Genomic DNA, 17,823 nt, shown 5'->3' on the forward strand with positions numbered 1-17,823 from the left:
TCAAAATCCCAGTTTTAGAGTTTCGGTTACTATAGAGTCGCGTCGCTCCTTACTTACAGTTCGTTACCACGAGCTGTTTGATTGTCTTTGTAACAACCATCTTTTCTTATTTATTCTTAAATGAGCTTCTGCTCTCATAACGAGGAAAAAAGACCATGAAGATATGGCATTAAGATAATTTTTTCTTTGATAATTTAGTTTTTTCAAAGTATACATCTTGGTTTTACTCTTTGCTCAGTGGCTCCAGCTCACGAAAATGTAGATGGAAGGATACAAATTTTCTTAGAAGATACAAAAATATATTTATCAAAGCCCCATCTTCCTCAAAATTGAAAAAAAAGGCTGGATATGCTAATCAAACCACTAATCAAATACTAACTCATGAAAATATGCAAAAATATAGTTAGGAGTTTGAACCTCTATGGGAGGTAGAAGACAGTAAAGCTTTGACCAGACTGGGGTGGCTGAAGAGCGTGTGCAGCTGGTTTGACCTTTGGTGTTGCAATGATTTGTTTGTAGTAGCAGTAGTATATGCTGGCTATTTGTTACAATCACAAATATGTGAGCTAAGATATGAATCTACTTCTTGATTCGTCCCCAACATCAAGAAAAATTGACGACAACTTTCCAATTAATTCCCATATTTTATACAAATACTATTTTCTATTTTTTCTTAATTAAATCTCTACATTAATTTAATTAGAATAAACACAAAGGGGTAAATCAAATGATAGTAGATAATTATTTTATTAAGTATATTAAAAGGGAGTGATGACAGTGGTCAAATATGGCTCTGAAGCATGGGCGCTCCGAAAAGCGGATGAAGATTTGCTAAATATTTTCCAGAGAAATTGCTTAAGGATCGTTCTGGGTACCCGGCTGACTAACCGTATATCAAACAATAGGCTATGCGAAAAATGTGGTTCAGTACTGCTCTCTGGGGCAATAATGAAAGAAAAGTTGAGGTGGCTAGGGAACGTTATCCGGATGAAGGATGACATATTGCCGAAGATTGTTCTTTTCGGCCAACCGTCTAGGGCTAAACGGAAAGAAGGCCGTCCTCTTCTGGGATGGGAGGACGTCATAAAGAAACACTTAAAGGAAATGGGAACTTCGTGGGAGGGTGTAAAAAGGGAGGCTTTGAATAGATTGGGATGAAGAAGGAGCGTGCGTAGCTGTGTTGGCCTCAAGCGGCTAGGTGATGCGGTGAGTTGTTAGTTGCAGTAGTAGCAGTAGTAGAAATGAATTGAATCTATAGTTTATATTCGTTCCTATCTTTGTCTTTAAATCAGAACTAGAAGTATAAGACACTAAGGCACTGGCAGTACCAAGACACCTAAGACACACTCTTAAATATTCTTCCTACATCACACCCAATGTAAAGTGTGATTTCGACCGTGTAAATACCAACCAAAGAAGGTTGTTAAAAACTCTATGATTTTTTTTTCTATTTAGGTTACCTGGTTCCATATGCCGAACTAACAGCTGCTCACGTTTCCTCTGTGACTCTGGTGACAGTTGGACTCGAACGTTATATAGCAGTGTGCAGACCTTTACAAGCTGGTTCAACGTGTACAAGAAGACGTGCAGCTTATCTATGTCTAGGAGCATGGGCTCTATCTTCTGCAACTGCCAGGTGAGCTTTAGAATTAGGCTCTAGCTTTTTCTTCTTATACTCCTTTCTAAGACCTAATGAAGGGAATGTAATGTGCCTTCTTTATTGGACATTCCCTCTATGTTACTTAATAGAATTCCTAGGATGTCTCCTTTCTAGGAGATTAAAGAGAATGCCTTCGATAGAGGATCATTTTATCTCTTTTGTCTTTCTGTGATTTTATCCTTTTATTTTCTCTAAATCAAGCCATTTTCGTCCTTCCTTTGCCCAAATCTTCTTCTTTATTCTCTTATTTTAGCGTCTAACTAATTTTTTTCTTCTTTTTACTTATGCTATTTTAAGGAAACCTTGAACATAAGTGAGCCTCTCTGTTGGTTTTCAGTATATTTTCTTGTTTTTTTTTTGTTTTTTTTTAAGAATTTATTTTGAAAGTGCCAATAAAGGGACGAAAGGTTTTGTTTTTATTAATTTAATCCTTTCTTTACTTTTTAATTTAACAGTATTTAGCTTTCCACACTATTTGAAAAGCTTAGACAAGTCAAATGGAAAACATTTCATCAGTTTTTTTTAAATAGTATATTGTTAAGTTTTTGCCAAGAAGTTAATTCTCTCCACCACTAGGTATTAGCTATATCTTGAAGTTTCACTTGTTTCACCACACGCTGCACCCTCTGCACCATGCATAGGCCTACTTCCATCATGGTGCATCTCCTCGCTACACAGTTTCACCATACATAGCATGCACGACATTGCCGACCGAAATGCACTTGTTTTTACTATTTTGTGACACGACTCCCTTTTTACAGTTAAAATTAAGACACTCTAACCTTGTCATAATATATAGCTTGTAAAATATAATGAGGGGACATTTTTCTTTAAAACATAATAGAGGGAATCTAATTACTTCTTTCCCCGTATATTGAAGGGGGAAGAGCTGAAAACAATGTTAATTGTTGTTCCCTCTTAAGACTTAATATCTTTATCCGAACACTTAAAATTACGACTTGGCAAGACGCTGATATTTTAATTGAATAGTGTGTTAAAAGGTTGATTAAGAAGGAACGAAATTTTTGAAATATACAGAGAGAAGACAAGTACATATACAGTAAAAATTCAGATGGTAAATGCAAATCCCCTTCTCATAACCCTTCAAGCACCCCTACAGTGAGAATCTTATAAATGGAATGCACCTTGGGATGAATTTTTCTTTTTTTTTCTTTGGTTGAGCCAAATTTGGAAATAATTGGGTACGAAACTTTACCCCTTTAGAAGGTCAGACCCAGTATAAAAATTTTCAGTCACTCTTAGAAAGTTGAACATTTCTGTATAACTATTTCTGCAAAAGACATGTGTATATTAAGCCATTATCAAATATCCTTTAAGTAAGAAGTAAATACAAAAGAAAGATACTGCTGCGTCGTCACAGGCAGGCCAGGCAAAATAAGCAATGAACTAAAACAAATCCTGGGAATTTTGCTGAATTTTGGAATTTTCTTGACATGCTCCATATAGAAAATAATCCCTAATTGACTCTTTAGGTAACCATCTGTATCACCTTAACCTTACTTTTCAATAAGGTTGTTCACGATTTTAGCTGCTTAGTGTATAGCATTACATGTTTGGAAACTTACCTACCCAATATTTGGTCATAGTCAAGACGGTCTCATTCGTAAGCAAACCAGGCTTACAAGGGTTCCAAAATACTACGTAACTATACTACGATTTTAGACCATGCATATTAAGCAGGGTTCAATAAGAAGGTCTCTTTGGACCTTGGACCTTGTAAGGAAAGATAAAAAGTTGGCTTTAATAATCCAGTCTACTTCTAACTTTTTTCTAGAGTTTTCAACCGAAGGTTTCTGCTAGAGATCTAGGTTTTTAATTATGCATTTTGGTAGCTATTTATTCAAAAGACTTCGAAACAAAATAAAATACAATTTTTTCTCATAAGAGTATCCTCGTAAGGAGTTCTAATTAGTAGAAGACATTTCGAATTTTTAGTTTTTCTGTCAAAGGGTATGCTACTTTGGGCTGGAGCACGAAAAATAATAAAAAAAAAAAATAAGGACGACTAAGGGGCTTTCAATCATCTTAAATTCGTATAAAATAAGCTGCCTCACAGGAAATTTCTTCTTTTTCTTTAAACCAGGAGAGTACCCTTCAAACGCCAAAGTAATTAGTATCAAGGGGTGAGAATACAGTATTTTCAAGAAAATTGATTAGCTTGTCAAGAATATTACAAGATCTTATATCTTTTTGTCTTAAACAATGGGATATTGCTTTATTTGGAACATCCTCGGTTTTGACCAGGTGACGGAAGCGTGTATGCGCATTAATGTGCAAGCTTGTACGCATACTTTTCTATAGTTGTATAATCATGCCAATTTGTTGTTGTTTTTTTTATACGTTTATGTATATTGATATTTATATGTGTGTGGTTGCTGTATTCTCTCTATCTCTCTCTCTCTGTGTGCATGTCTCTCTTTCTCCCCCCCCCTCTCTCTCTCTCTCTCTCTCTCTCTCTCTTTTTCTCTCACTATTTCTTTTTCTGTCCTTCCCTCAATTTTCCCCACATTTTTTTGTTAACCTATAATGAATTATTTATATCCAGGATGAAAATTAGAGAGATTGGTTTTAAATTGAAGGTTCTTTTATATTGTTGTTCAAACAAACAGCTGGCTGATATCCAAGATATTTAACCTTCAATGATGAAAGTTGATATGTTTGATATTCAAGGTTATAATTCAAAAGTCTAGACGGTTTCTAAGAAACTATCAAAGAAAGAAATAATTCAAACAATGCTATGGGAAACCCTTTCCCCCTACAATTCTTGTAAATCAGACAACTTAATATTGAATAGAAATTTTGACAGTGAACATCGATAAAATCTTTAAATATCAATCTTTTTTCATATGATGAAAATATTATTTGACCTAAGGTGCTTTAAGGTTTTGAACCCCCTAGCAACCAAAAGAATTCTGTATTACTATTCCAGAATGAAATAAAAAAATTCTTTTATTCAATGAATATTAAGTTTGATATACGCCGTCAGTAAAAGTGGAGAAGAAATGCTTTTCACCAACAAAGAATTCTATGGGTCCCCGAATTCTAATGCCACAAAAACAAAGTCTCAGGGATGGAACTAAAGCCGAATTTAGGGCCCGGAAAAGCGTTTTCAAGTTCTTGTAAGATTTGAGAGACTCTGTGAAGATGTACGTACAAGCAAGTCTGTTCCCAATGTGAAAACAAGATCCAAAGACAAATTTTTTTTTCATCTTACTTAGGACGTATTTTCATAGAATCTTTCAACCCTTACAAGTGAAAATTAAGCGGTGGTAAAAGCTTGAAATAACCCTCATCTAATCAAAAAGAGGTTGTGCGCTCATTCCTGTCTTCAACAAACTCAACAACTTCCTGAATTAGGGAAAAGTCACTCCTCGTATGATTTACCGTGTTGTCATCTTTATAATACCGGGGGATATTAAGAGAAAAAGAACCAGCAGAAATGATTATACATATATATGGACTATTCCCATAGTCCATAGTCCATATGGAGGCCTATGGGAAGAAGGATTCTGATTATCTGTATCCGTGCCCAGAAATCCAAAACAAATAGCTAGTAAAATATACTGTAATATCTGAAAATATTGAACTTGTACTTGAGGCAGGACGTTTGCGGCAGCCCTAGCTGGTGCGACATGAGGTCTGGCAAATATTGGATTCAGACAGGTTTTTTCTTTATTTGGATCAACCCCCACCCCAAGTACGTGAGTTGCTCCCTCCTCCAAGATCGAATTTCGGCTGAAAGCCTGTTATCAAACAGTTCGTAGTAATGAACTGTAAGTAAGGAGCGACATCTCAATAGTAACCGTAACTCGTACGTGGGAGGAGCTATCCCCTTCTCAACGCATCGCTCTTTACGCTAAAGTTTGACTCTGTCTCACAACTTTATTTTTTAAAACAACAAAAAACCTTAGCGCAAAGAGCGAGGCTTTGAGGAGGGGAAGCCCCTTTCATAATTTCTGTTCGTTTTAAATTTTAATGTCGCTCCTTACTTTCAGTTAAAAAAAAAAAACTTTTTTTTATTTAATTTAATCATACTAAGATGGGCAGGAATGTTGACATTAGTTGCACCCACAACCGCTTGTCAAATCATGGTATCAATATTAATCTATAGACTAGCCCTTCTTTCTATTATCTTTTTGTTACTACAAAATAAAAACCCTAATAAGAATATTTTAGAAGAGTGTGCTATGTAAGATATTCAAATTTAACAACATTCTTTACCTGTTTCAAAAAAGCTGATTGTTTTTCCTTTAAATGCATCGTCAACTAAGCGAATTCTTTTATTCATTGTTGAACCCCAATTTACTTGTGAAAATCGGTTTAACTCAAGTTAATGTATTGGTACCCTTCGAACTTTTTCTTATTTTAAGTTGAATCCTAGTAGTCTAGTAAATCTGTATTCAGAGCAACTTCTCTTTTAAGAACTCTTTTCTGCACATCTTCTCCTGCGGGAAGTAAGAACAGGCTGTGTGCCTACGTCTTCGTATCCCTAGATGTTTTTTTTTTTTTCATTGAAATCAAACAAGAAATCGTTGCCACAAAACTGGAAACTGATCAGGATATTTATAAACTGATTGGCAAAAAGTGGTTGCAATACCGTTGGTATTAAAAAAAAAAGAATAGAACGTGTTGACATGAGTACGCTATTAAGAAAAATTTGATTGGACAGAGTAAAAACCCAAATTTAAATAAAATCGGAGATACTGGGTGTTGCTGCGGTTACCCAATTATTTATCAAACAAATATTCGCTTTCTTCGTAAATTCTATTCTCCTTTTTGTAGGCCTTTCCTATTTCTCTGTTCGTTAAAACTCTTTTTTGTAAACGTTTGGAGTTCTGTTTTCACAAATTCCCTTTTCTTTTCATTAATAAAAAAAAAAACTTTCCGAAAAATAACTTTTCCAAAAAAAAGTAAAGGCCCTTTTAAACTTAAGTTCAGCAGATACAAATACCTGTTAAAATTCAAACTCAAAACGACCACAAATTACTATTAAAGAATAAATGAAACCCAAAACGAACAGGAATTAAAATAAACAATCATAGCAAAATATATACAACAAGTAAAAATATAAATGAATAAATAGATCTTAAAGCGAGTAATGCTCGCTTTAAGATATCGCTTTAATACCATAGGCAGCGCAATAGCGCTGCCTGAGTAAAGAACGATGTGGGCACAATGTATTGTTTATTTCTTGGCCATACATCAGGACACTTCGTATCGAAGGAGTTGTCGTAGAAACTTCGAAAAGGGCTCATTGGATTGGAAATTGGAGTGGCAAGTGCCCTTTTTAATAGTCGAAAGTGACTGGAGGGCCACTACCCCCCCCCCCCTACGCCTATCATTCCCCCGAACACATCCAATGAAAATTTTAAGATAGTCATTTTGTTCAGCATAGTTGATATCTAGATAGAAAATATATTTTTGAGGAGGTCACTCCCCCCCAACCCTTAGGGCAAGGGTTTTAAGTTATGCCCTGGGTGCATATAAGAACGATGTTGGCACAATGTATTAATTTTTTCCGTTAGACCAGGGCACTTCGTATCGAAGAAGTTGTCGTAGAAACTTCGAAAAGGGCTCATTCAATTGCAAATTGGACTGGCTTGTGCCCTTTTTAATAGTCGAAAGTATTTGGAAGGCAACTAAAACCCCTTCCACGCCCACCATTTCCCGAAACACATCCAATCAAAATCTTGATATAGCCATTTTGTTCAGCGTAGTTGATTTCTATATAGAAAATATGTTTTTGAGGAGGTCACTCCCCCACAACCCTCAGGGCAAGGGTTGTAAGTTATGCCTTGGGGGTATATGAGGTTTTTATAGAACGCGTTGTCATGGAAATTTCAAAAAGGGCTCATTCGATTGGAAATTGAAATGGCTAGTGCCTTTTTAAATAATCAAAAGTAATTGGAAGGCAACTAACACCCTTTCCACGCCCATCATTTCCCCAGCCTCATCCAATTAAAATTTTGAGATAGGCTTTTTGTTCTACGCAGTTTAAAGTTCAGGACATTATACCTTTGAGCAGGACACTCCCCCCACAGTCTTCAGGGCAAGTGTTATAAGTTATGCCCTGGGGGAATATAAGTTTTTATTGAAATATTTGTCCTAGAAATTTCAAATGGGCTCCTTCGATTGGATATTCAAAGGTCTAGCGCCCTTTTCAATAGTCGAAAGTGATTTGAGGGCAACTAACCCCCCTCTAACGCCCACCTTTTCCCCAAACACATCCAATCAAAATATTTAGATAGCCATTTTGTTCAGCGTCGTTGATTTCCAGATAAAAATTATATATTTGAGGAGGACACTCCCCCACAGCCCTCAGGGCAATGGTTTAGGTTATACCCTGAGGACATAAAAGGTTTTTATAGAAGGTATTGTCGTAAAAACTTCAAAAAAGCCTCATTCGATTGGAAATTCAAAGGGCTAGTGCCCTTTTTAATATTCGAAAGTGATTGGAGGGCAACTAACCCCCCTCTCACACCTACCGTTTCCCCAAACACATCCAATAAAAATTTTAAGATAGCCATTTTGTTCAAAGTAGTTGAAAGTTCTGGAAATTATTTATTTGAGGTTAACAGCCCCCCCCCCCACAGCCCTCAAAGCAAGGGTTGTAAGTTATGCCCTTTGGGCATCTAAGGTTTCTATAGAACATGTTGTCGTAGAAACTTCAAAAAGGTCTCAATCGATTGGAAATTAAAATAGCTAGTGCCTTTTTTAATAGTTGAAAGTGATTGGAGGGCAACTAACACTCCTTCCTCGCCCACCATTTTCCCAAAAATATCCAATCGAAATTTTGAGATAGCCATTTTTTTCCACGCACTTTAAATTTCAGGAAATTATACCTTTGATTAAAATACTCCCCCCACAGTCTTCATGGCAAGAGTTATAAGTTATGCCCTGGGGGCATATAAGTTTGTATTGAAATCTTTGTAGTAGAATTTTGAAGAAGGGCTCATTCAATTGGAAATTCAAAGGTTTAGTGCCCTCTTTAATAGTCTCGAAAGTGATTTGAGGGCAAATAACCCCCCTCTCTCGCCCACGACAACACGTTCTATAGAAACCGTATATGCCCTCAAGGCATAACTTACAATCCTTGCCCTGAGGGCTTTGGGGGAGTTGTCATCCTTAAAGACATCATTTCCAGATCTTTTAACTACGTTGAACAAAATGGCTATCTTAAAATTTTTATTTGGATATGTTTGGGGAGAAGGTGGGCGTGAGAGGGGGGTTAGTTGCCCTCCAATCATTTCCGACTATTAAAAAGGGTTCTAGCCCTTTTTAATTTTTAATCGAATGAGGTTTTTTGAAGTTTCTACGACAACACCTTCTATAAAAACCTTATATGCCCCCAGGGCATAACTTACAACTCTTACCCTGAGGGCTGTGGGGGAGTGTCCTCCTCAAAAATATAATTTCTATCTGGAAATCAACTAAGCTGAACAAAATGGCTATCTCAAAATTTTGATTAGATGTGTTTCGGGAAATGATGGGCGTGGAAGGAGTGTGAGTTACCTTCCAATCACTTTCGACTATTAAAAAGGGCACACGCCTCTCCGATTTCCAATTGAATGAGCTCTTTTCGAAGTTTCTACTACAATTTCTTCGATGCGAAGTGCCCTGGTCAAAAGGAAAGAAATAATAAATAATACATTGTGCCAACACCGTTCTTAAATGCCCCCAGGGCATAACTTACAACCCTTGCCCTGAGGGTATTGGGGGAGTGACCTTCTTTTATTAATCAAAATCAATCTTAAAATGAAAAAAATATTTTCCCATTGAAGTATAAATGAAACTTAAAACGAACAGAAATTAAATAAACAATCAGTGCAAACGAACATACAATAGATATTAATGTGAGTTAATAAATAAATCTTAAAACGAATGAGACTTAAATTGAATATGTAAATCAAGCTTGAAACGAACACAAATTACTATAAACAAGAGTTTGAGTATCCACCTCCTTCTCTCACTGTAAAAGTCTAAAATCTACCGCGTCTTGGCGCTTTACTGAAAACCAATTTTATGATAAATATTTTCTTTTGTACTTAGTATTGAAAATAAACATTAAAATTATAGTAACATTTTGAACTTATGAGCTTTCAGCAATTAATATCATCATACATCAAATATTCAGTTTAATTTATTAGCTCTTTTTAAATTTGATAAAGACGAATATAGTTTCACTACAAACAGGTGTTTGGATACTGCCTCCTTCCTTAACTGTAAATAAAAACCAAAAGCCTACTGCGTCATTGGTGCTTAAAACAAATTATATTACAAATATTTTCTTTTCCAGTTCATACAGCATTGAAAATAAAAATAAAATGATAGTGAAAAAAAATTCTTGAACGAATGGATCTTTCAACAATTAAATAAAAAAAAAGAAAGTTTTTTAAACTGAAAGTAAGGAGCGACATTAAAACTTAAAAAGAACAGAAATTATTCCGTATATGAAAGGGGCTGTCCCCTCCTCAACGCCTCACTCTTTACGCTAAAGTTTTTTATTGCTTAAAAAAATAAAGTTTTGTGACAGAGTCAAACTTCAGCGTAAAGAGCTAGGCGTTGAGCAGGGGAAAGCCCCGTTCGTATATGGAATAATTTCTGTTCATTTTAAGTTTTAATGTCGCTCCTTACTTTCAGTTAAAAAAACTTGTTTTTTTTATTTAATTTCTGATCGTTTTTTAATTAATGCAGCTTTTATTTTGGCTAACTGTCATTGAATAAGTAAACAAAATTTGCATAAAAATTTTACTTTTCTTTTGCTAAATGGATGTCTTTACAAATTAACTTACATAACTAACTTCTATATTCGTATATTTATCTTCTGGCAAAAAATACAAAGTTGCAGATTTTTGCAGATACGAGCTTGAAACCTATGTAATAGGGTTTTCTGATACGCTGAATCTGACGGTGTGATTTTCATTAAAATCCTTTCACTTGTAGGGAATGTTTCCCCCCTCTTTAAAAAATCGAGTAAATTTTCTCAGGCTCGTAGTCTTTGATGAGTAATATTAAACTTAATAAAATGTATATATTTAGAATCAGCATTATAAACACATTCTTTTTATAAATTTATTGACAACAAAATTTTTAAAAGTGTTTAAAACTTTCGATTTCTATTTAACCGTATCACTTGTTTTTTTATTGTTTTTTTTTTATTACGTATATGTTATTACATATATGAGGGTGTTCTCCCCTTTGTCGATACCACGCTCTTTACGTTAAAAGTAAAAAAAAATTTGGATTCACAAACCCCTGAATCACAAAGGTCGTTTAATTAGAATAGATAGCTCTTTTGAAAGCACTAAAAAAACTGTAGCTTAAAGCGCGAGGTATTGACTTGGGGGAGAACCCCCTCACATACGTTATAATTTTTGTTCGTTTTAAATTCTAATGTTGCTTCTTACTTTCAGTTGAAAAACCTTGTTTTTTTTAAATTTAATTTCTGATCGTTTTTTAAATAATGCTTGGAAATCCGGCACCCCCTTCATAGAAATGTCCTTTACCCCAAAGAAACATCCTCCACGGACAGATTCTCCAGAGTCGCCCCGTCCTCTAGCCCCCCCCCCCTCCAGAAAAAAATCCTTCCTGAAAATGTCTGTATACTTCCCAATAACCAATAAATAATGCTGGCAAGTCCGGCGCCCCCTTCATGGCAATTCCTTCCCCCATGAAAACTTCCTTCATGGACAGATCCTCCAACATAACCCCCGACCCACCCTTCCCTCCCACTACCAGAAAAAAAAACCTCCTTAAAACTTCTGTATACTTCCCAATGATAGATGGCTCTCGCGCCGTTGAGGCTGCAAGTCATTCTATCCTAGTTTAACTTGTTCAGTGCCTTGAAATACTCCTGTTCCCTTCGTTCGCAAGCGAACAAGAAGAGGACGCAGAGGTGGCAGAAAGAAATTTAAGATTGACGTGTTAGTCACCTACGGACGATTGCCCAGCCAAAAGCCTAAGCGTGAGAGGTGTTTAGTCTCAATCCCGCGCGTGAGCCTACCGCCCCGGCTGATTCCTGACAACAATGCTCCTACCAATGATTTCGGGTCTGATTGTCCTCCAGTATTATTGCCGCAGGTTCTCTCTTGTAAACACCAACTTCCAAACTTCCTTCTGAGCAACGTCCGCTCACTAACGAGTAAAGTAGATGAGTTAGATGTCATTCTACGTCAGAATAATATCCATATCGCCGCAATTACCGAAACATGGCAGCTCGACGAAACATGTGGAAGGATGGCTGGTTACAAGGTTTTCTTGAACACTAGAACAGACAGGATTGGCGGAGGTGTTGCCCTGTATGTACGCGATGATATCCCCTGCAAATATTTAGATAACTTCAATGACCCTAACCATGAAACGATCTGGGCATTATGCAAGCCAAAAAATTTACCACGAGATGTCTCTTGCATCATTATTGCAAGTATCTACTATCCTGAAAGCGCCAAAAACAGACGGCTGTTGGTATCCTACCTTCAGTCTATGTTAGACGCATTACGTCAGCGGTATAGCCGCCCGGGCTTCATAATAGCTGGTGACTTCAACCAAACAAAGAAACAATGGCTTGCCAATGCGCTGGGTATGTCACAAGTGGTCAAGATATCCACCCATGTGACCGGGAGCACCCTTGACCTTATTCTTACAAACCTTGCTCCATATTACAAAGACGTGTCTTCGAACGGGCCATTGGGCAAATCGGACCATCACACTCTGCTGATGAAGGTAAAAAGTGAAATCAGGAAGCTTAAGAAAATAAAAGTACTCAGGAGACCTATCACGAGGTCTGCTATTAATACGCACGGAATGTGGGTCGGTACTCACTGCTTCAGCGAAGTATACAACGAAAGCGATGTCAACAGGAAAGCAGAAATATTTCAGTCCCTACTCTATGACAAATACTTAGAAGTTTTCCCGGAAAAGCAATTTGTCGTGAGGGAATCTGACAAGCCCTGGACCACTCCAAAAATAAAAAAAAAAGCTGATTCGCGAAAAAACCACAGTAAGGCCGTCAAGTGGTGACGCAACGTCGTTACGATTATTAAGAAACAAAATAGTTAGCCTTTGTCGCGAGGCAAGAAAGTCCTTCGGAAAATCCCTTTCGGACCCTGAAATAAAAAAGGATCCCCGTAAATGGCACCGTCTAGTGAGGCAGATTGCTGGAAAAACCGTATCATCCAGTATCCGTATTCTGAACGATGATGGGTCACTCGTGAGTGCAAATGACGTCAACAATTACTTTACTGACATTTGTACATCCTTTCCTTGCCCCAACTAACACTGAAATAGAGAATCTACTGTCAGTATGCCATGACGAAGGTGAAATCGAAATAGTTGAGCATCAAGTTTTTAAAGAGCTGAACAAGTTGCGTCCATCCAGTAGCTCTTTTCCTGAAGAACTGCCTATAAGGTTAATACGAGAGTTCTCTCTTTTCCTGGCCAAGCCACTTGGACACATCATCAGCGAATGTTTCGCCCAGTCAACTTTCCCGTCGTGCTGGAAACGCGCATTTGTGCGTGTTATACCGAAGACTAAAACACCCAAATGTTGCAACGAGTTACGACCGATATCAATCACATCTACCTTTGCAAATGTCACCGAGTCATTCATCCTGCGTGAATTGCTCAAGCAAACGCGGGAAAACATTGACCGTTACCAGTATGGCGGCCTCAGAGGTTGCAATACCTCGATATACCTCGTGCGCCTAGTTGACATTATCTTTAAGTGGCTTGACAAGGGCAGTACCTTCATCGACCTAGCTCTCGCCGATTTCAGGAAGGCATTTGACCTGATTTGTCATCTTACGGCAGCAAAAAATATGCAAGCAATGGGCGCACAGAAGCGGTCTCTTGCATTAGTGATGAGCTTCCTTCAGGACAGAATGCAGTGTGTATTTCCATTGTTTGAAGGTGACTTGATCTCATACTGGTCTAAACTTACCTGTGGAGCCCCTCAGGGTACAAGACTTGCTGGTTTCCTATTTATCTCCCTCATCAACTTCCTCCTTCAGAATTTCGAAGAGCGACTCAAATTCGTCGACGATTTATCATTTGTCCTCAAATACCTCGTCAGAGAAGGTGTAATCGAACGTCAGTTCAGCGAGACCCTTCTGGCATCCTTCTCTGAGGACTGTGAACGTTACAAGTTGACACTGAATGCAGATAAATCAAAGATCCTCAGGTTTTGCCCCTTAAAACGTGATCTGGAATTCCCGCAAGTCCCTTTCCCTGTTGTTCCATCTGCAAAAATCCTCGGAGTCACATTATCGATGGACCGCACATTCACCGAACACGTGGAGAAGGTTATTAAGGCTGGCAATGCATCACTTCAGACCCTAGTCCTGATGCGCAGGTTTGGCTGCGACACTCAAAGCCTAAAAAATGCCTATATTACGTATGTGAGACCTCTACTCGAATATGTCGTCGCTGTCTGGGGACCTTTTGTCCAGAGCACCCACTACCTTTGCGATGACCTTGAATCTTTGCAGAAACGAGCTGTTAACATAATCGTTGGTAACAGAAGTGACGACTACAACAAACTCTTGCAAGAACTGAACCTTGAATCTCTCAGCGACAGACGATTATCACTGATCATGTCCCTCGGCAAGTCACTGCTATCTTCGCCCCATCACAGACTGATCCTCCCACCTGATGCTCCTGTTAACCAAAGAACCAGATCCCAGTCGAAGCTACAACCCCCTGTCTGCAGGACCAACCGCTACAAAACCACGTTTGTCCCCTTTTTCGTTGAAGAATACAACAAGACTTAGTGTTATTTGTATTCACGTATTAGTGTTATTATGGTGTTATTTGTATTTTTTTTTTTTTTTCATATTGTTGTAAAGACGACATAAATTAGCCATGGCTACGCTGTTCGATCTTAATAAACCTATGTCTATGTCTATGTCTATGTCTAACCAATACTATATGTTAACATTGAGTAAAGTTCATAACTTTTAGCCCTCCCCCGGGGGATTTCGGGGGATTAAGTCATCCTAAAAGACATATTTATCATATTTTCGACCATGCTGCACAAAATGGCTATCTCAAAATTTTGATCGGGTGACTTTGGTAAAAAAAAAAGCGTGGGAGGGGGCCTAGTTGCCCTCCATTTTTTTGGTCACTTAAAAAGGAAGCTAGAACTTTTGATTTCCGTTCCAATGAGCCCTCCCGCGATATTCTAGGACCACTGGGTCAATACGATCACCCCTGGGGAAAAGAAAAAAAATAAAATAAAATAAACACGCATCCATGATCTGTCTTCTGGCAAAAAATGCAAAATTCCACATTTTTGTAGATAGGAGCTTGAAACCTCTAAAGTAGGGTTCTCTGATACGCTGAATATGATGGTGTGATTTTCATTAAGGTTCTATAAATTTTAGGGGGTCTTTCCCCCTTTTTCTGAAAATCAGCTAAATTTTCTCAGGCACGTAACTTTTGATGGGTAGCACTAAACTTGATGAAAATTATATATTTGAAATCAGCATTGAAATCTGATTCTTTTGATGTATCTATTGGTATCAAAATCCCGTTTTCTAGAGTTTCGGTTACCATTGAGCCGGGTCGCTCCTTACTTACAGTTCGTTACCACGAACTGTTTGATTAATATCATTATACATCAAATATTCAATTTGATGTTGTTTATACTTTCCAAGACTGTTCAAGACGCATATTGTTTTCAGTAAAGTGCCAATGACAGAATAGGTTTTAAACTTTGAAAGTGAGAGAAGGAGGTGATACCCAAATTCTTTTTTATAGTAATTTTTGTTCGTTTCAAGCCAGATTTGCATATTTAAGTTTCACTCGTTTTAAGATTTTTTATTAATTTACAATAATATCTACTGTATGTTTGTTTGCACTGATTGTTTGTTTAATTTCTGTTCGTTTTAAGTTTCATTTATACTTCAATATGAAAATATTTGTATCGTTTTAAGCTTGATTTTGATATTCAATCTAAGCATTACTCGGTTTAAGATCTATTTATTCGTTTATATTATTACTTGTTGTATGTTTTTTGCTATGATTGTTTGTTTAATTTCTGTTCGTTTTGGGTTTCATTTATTCTTTATTAGTAATTTCTGGTCGTTTTGAGTTTGAATTTAAAAGGTATTTTTATCTGATTAGCTTAAGTTTAAAATGGCCTTTACTTCTCCTTGAAAAACTTATGTTTTAGAAAGTTTTTTTTTAATTAATTTTTGTTCGTTTTTGATTGCAAAAAGTTTCAAGTTTTTAAAAATTCCTTATTTCAAAATCAAATTAAAAAAAAAAAATCAAATGTTCATCGAAGTATCAAAACTTGTATCAAAGTAACAATATCAGTTTTCATTCAGCGCTCGTCTGATGAACATCGCCTCAGGAAGCGTAGCTTACAAGTGAAATACGAAATAGAATTTAGACTCTTGTGATAATGTCTCTGTACTGTTATTTATATATGATTATTGATCGTGATTTGGATTACTGAAGCAGGAATACGTAAGCAGTGTTTATGTGTCTTGAAATTTAAATCTGTAATAGAGGATTTTTATTTATATATTTTTCATACGGATAACCTTGTAACCAGATACTTAATTATGCAATTGGTATTTAATGTGACATTTCGGAAATAAGTATGAATCATTTCGCTGAATGAAAATCTGTTTTCATTCAGCAGTGCTTGCAAGTGATATACGAAACAGAATTTAGACTCTTGTGATAATGACCCTGGACTGTTATTTATATATGATTATTGATCGTGATTTATATTACTGAAGCAGGAATACGTAAGCAGTTTGTGGGAGGACTGAAATTTTTGAAAAATAAATAACTCAAACGGAGCAACAATAGCTTTAACTGAGGCTATGCCTGAGGGTACAGCCAGTGCTCAGTTTTTACACGAAATTAGTTTCAAGCTAGATCTGATACCACGATTAATTGAGGCTACTGAAAAGACTTTGCCAGATATTTTAGTGAAGTTTACATCAGTTTAAAGCCAGTTTTCTTCTTTGAACCAAAAACTATCTGACAGTCCCAAAGCTTGTGAAGAGATGAATGGAGAAATTGAGATACTTCGGATAATTCTTAAGTCTAATCCCCTTTTGAAGAGGAATGGGTTGTCGGCTGCCCCTGATTATAGTGCCAGGCAAAGGGAAGCCCGCAAAAACCATAAACCGGTCTTAGAGTACGCTTTGTCGAAATACCACCAAACTAGGCTTAGGGGAGAAAAGTTGTACATCGGCGGCAGAGTGTTTGTTTATGACTTTCCTTCGGAATGTGTTAAGGAAGTAACCACCAGCTCCAGTGAAGTGATTAAGCAGGGGCCTCCTCAAAACGGGTCAGCAGAAACAAGAGAAGTCGAACTAGCTAAAGAACCGGCTAGCGAAAAAATGGATTTCCGTTGCTGGCAGAGTGGTGTCTGTAAGCTCTGAGAGTGATAGTCAAGCCGAGAGTGATATCAAGACGGTGATCAAATTTAATATACGTGATCCGAAACTGCATTTCTCGAAGGGTGCTCCGCGTCTTGTCCGGAATTCTCCAATAGTTGCGAAAAATACTGAAAAGCGAAAAGCCTGGGAGGTCATAAGCCCGGATGATCAAAATCGTATTGATGCCCGTAATGTTGTAAGAAAGCACTTTAGATCTGGTGGCGGAAGAGCTAACTACAGAGGTCAGTCGAGGAGCGCCAGAGCTGCGTCATCAAAAGATTATTACCGACTTTCATACTTACCTGATGAGCTAGAAACGCCCTGCCGACACATGTCCTGCCGACACATGAGCCGCTTGTTCTAAGTGAATAGGGACAGTGTGGCCATGTTCACCGTATGCGAGTAATCCCATGGAATGTCCAGGGTGTGAGAAATAAGGTTGAACAAGTACTGAAGGACCTAGGTGGTGTTGATATTATTGCTCTTGTTGAGTCGTGGCATAGTGATGATTAAGTGCCTTACTTTGAAGGATACAGGGTAGAAAATGTGGCGCGTAAACCAGCAAAGAATATAAGATATTAGGGTAGTATTTTGTTGTTAATTTAGCAAGGTCGTTTCCGTCAACATTCTCGAATTCCTAGTGTATTGGAGAATATTATATGGGTTCGGATTCATCTTGTTAGTGGTAAAAGTTTGATTTTAGGTGCCGTGTATATTGCCCCCCAGAATAGTTCGTATGTAATA

At 37.3% G+C, this 17,823-nt stretch overlaps 1 protein-coding gene across 1 annotated transcript in view; it reads left to right on the top strand.

Annotated features, from left to right (window-relative positions):
• LOC148949783 (thyrotropin-releasing hormone receptor-like) overlaps positions 1–17,823 on the top strand; it is a 253,090-nt gene that overhangs the window by 191,429 nt on the left and 43,838 nt on the right. The window contains exon 3 of the mRNA XM_089093090.1: positions 1,456–1,636. Within this exon, the coding sequence (XP_088949216.1) occupies positions 1,456–1,636 (181 nt within the window). The remainder of the gene's footprint in view (positions 1–1,455; positions 1,637–17,823) is intronic.

Source organism: Artemia sp. Qi Xiang Cuo, chromosome 8, assembly GCF_049724085.1.
Source record: "Artemia sp. Qi Xiang Cuo chromosome 8, ASM4972408v1, whole genome shotgun sequence".
Taxonomy (NCBI): Eukaryota; Metazoa; Arthropoda; class Branchiopoda; order Anostraca; family Artemiidae; genus Artemia; species Artemia sp. Qi Xiang Cuo.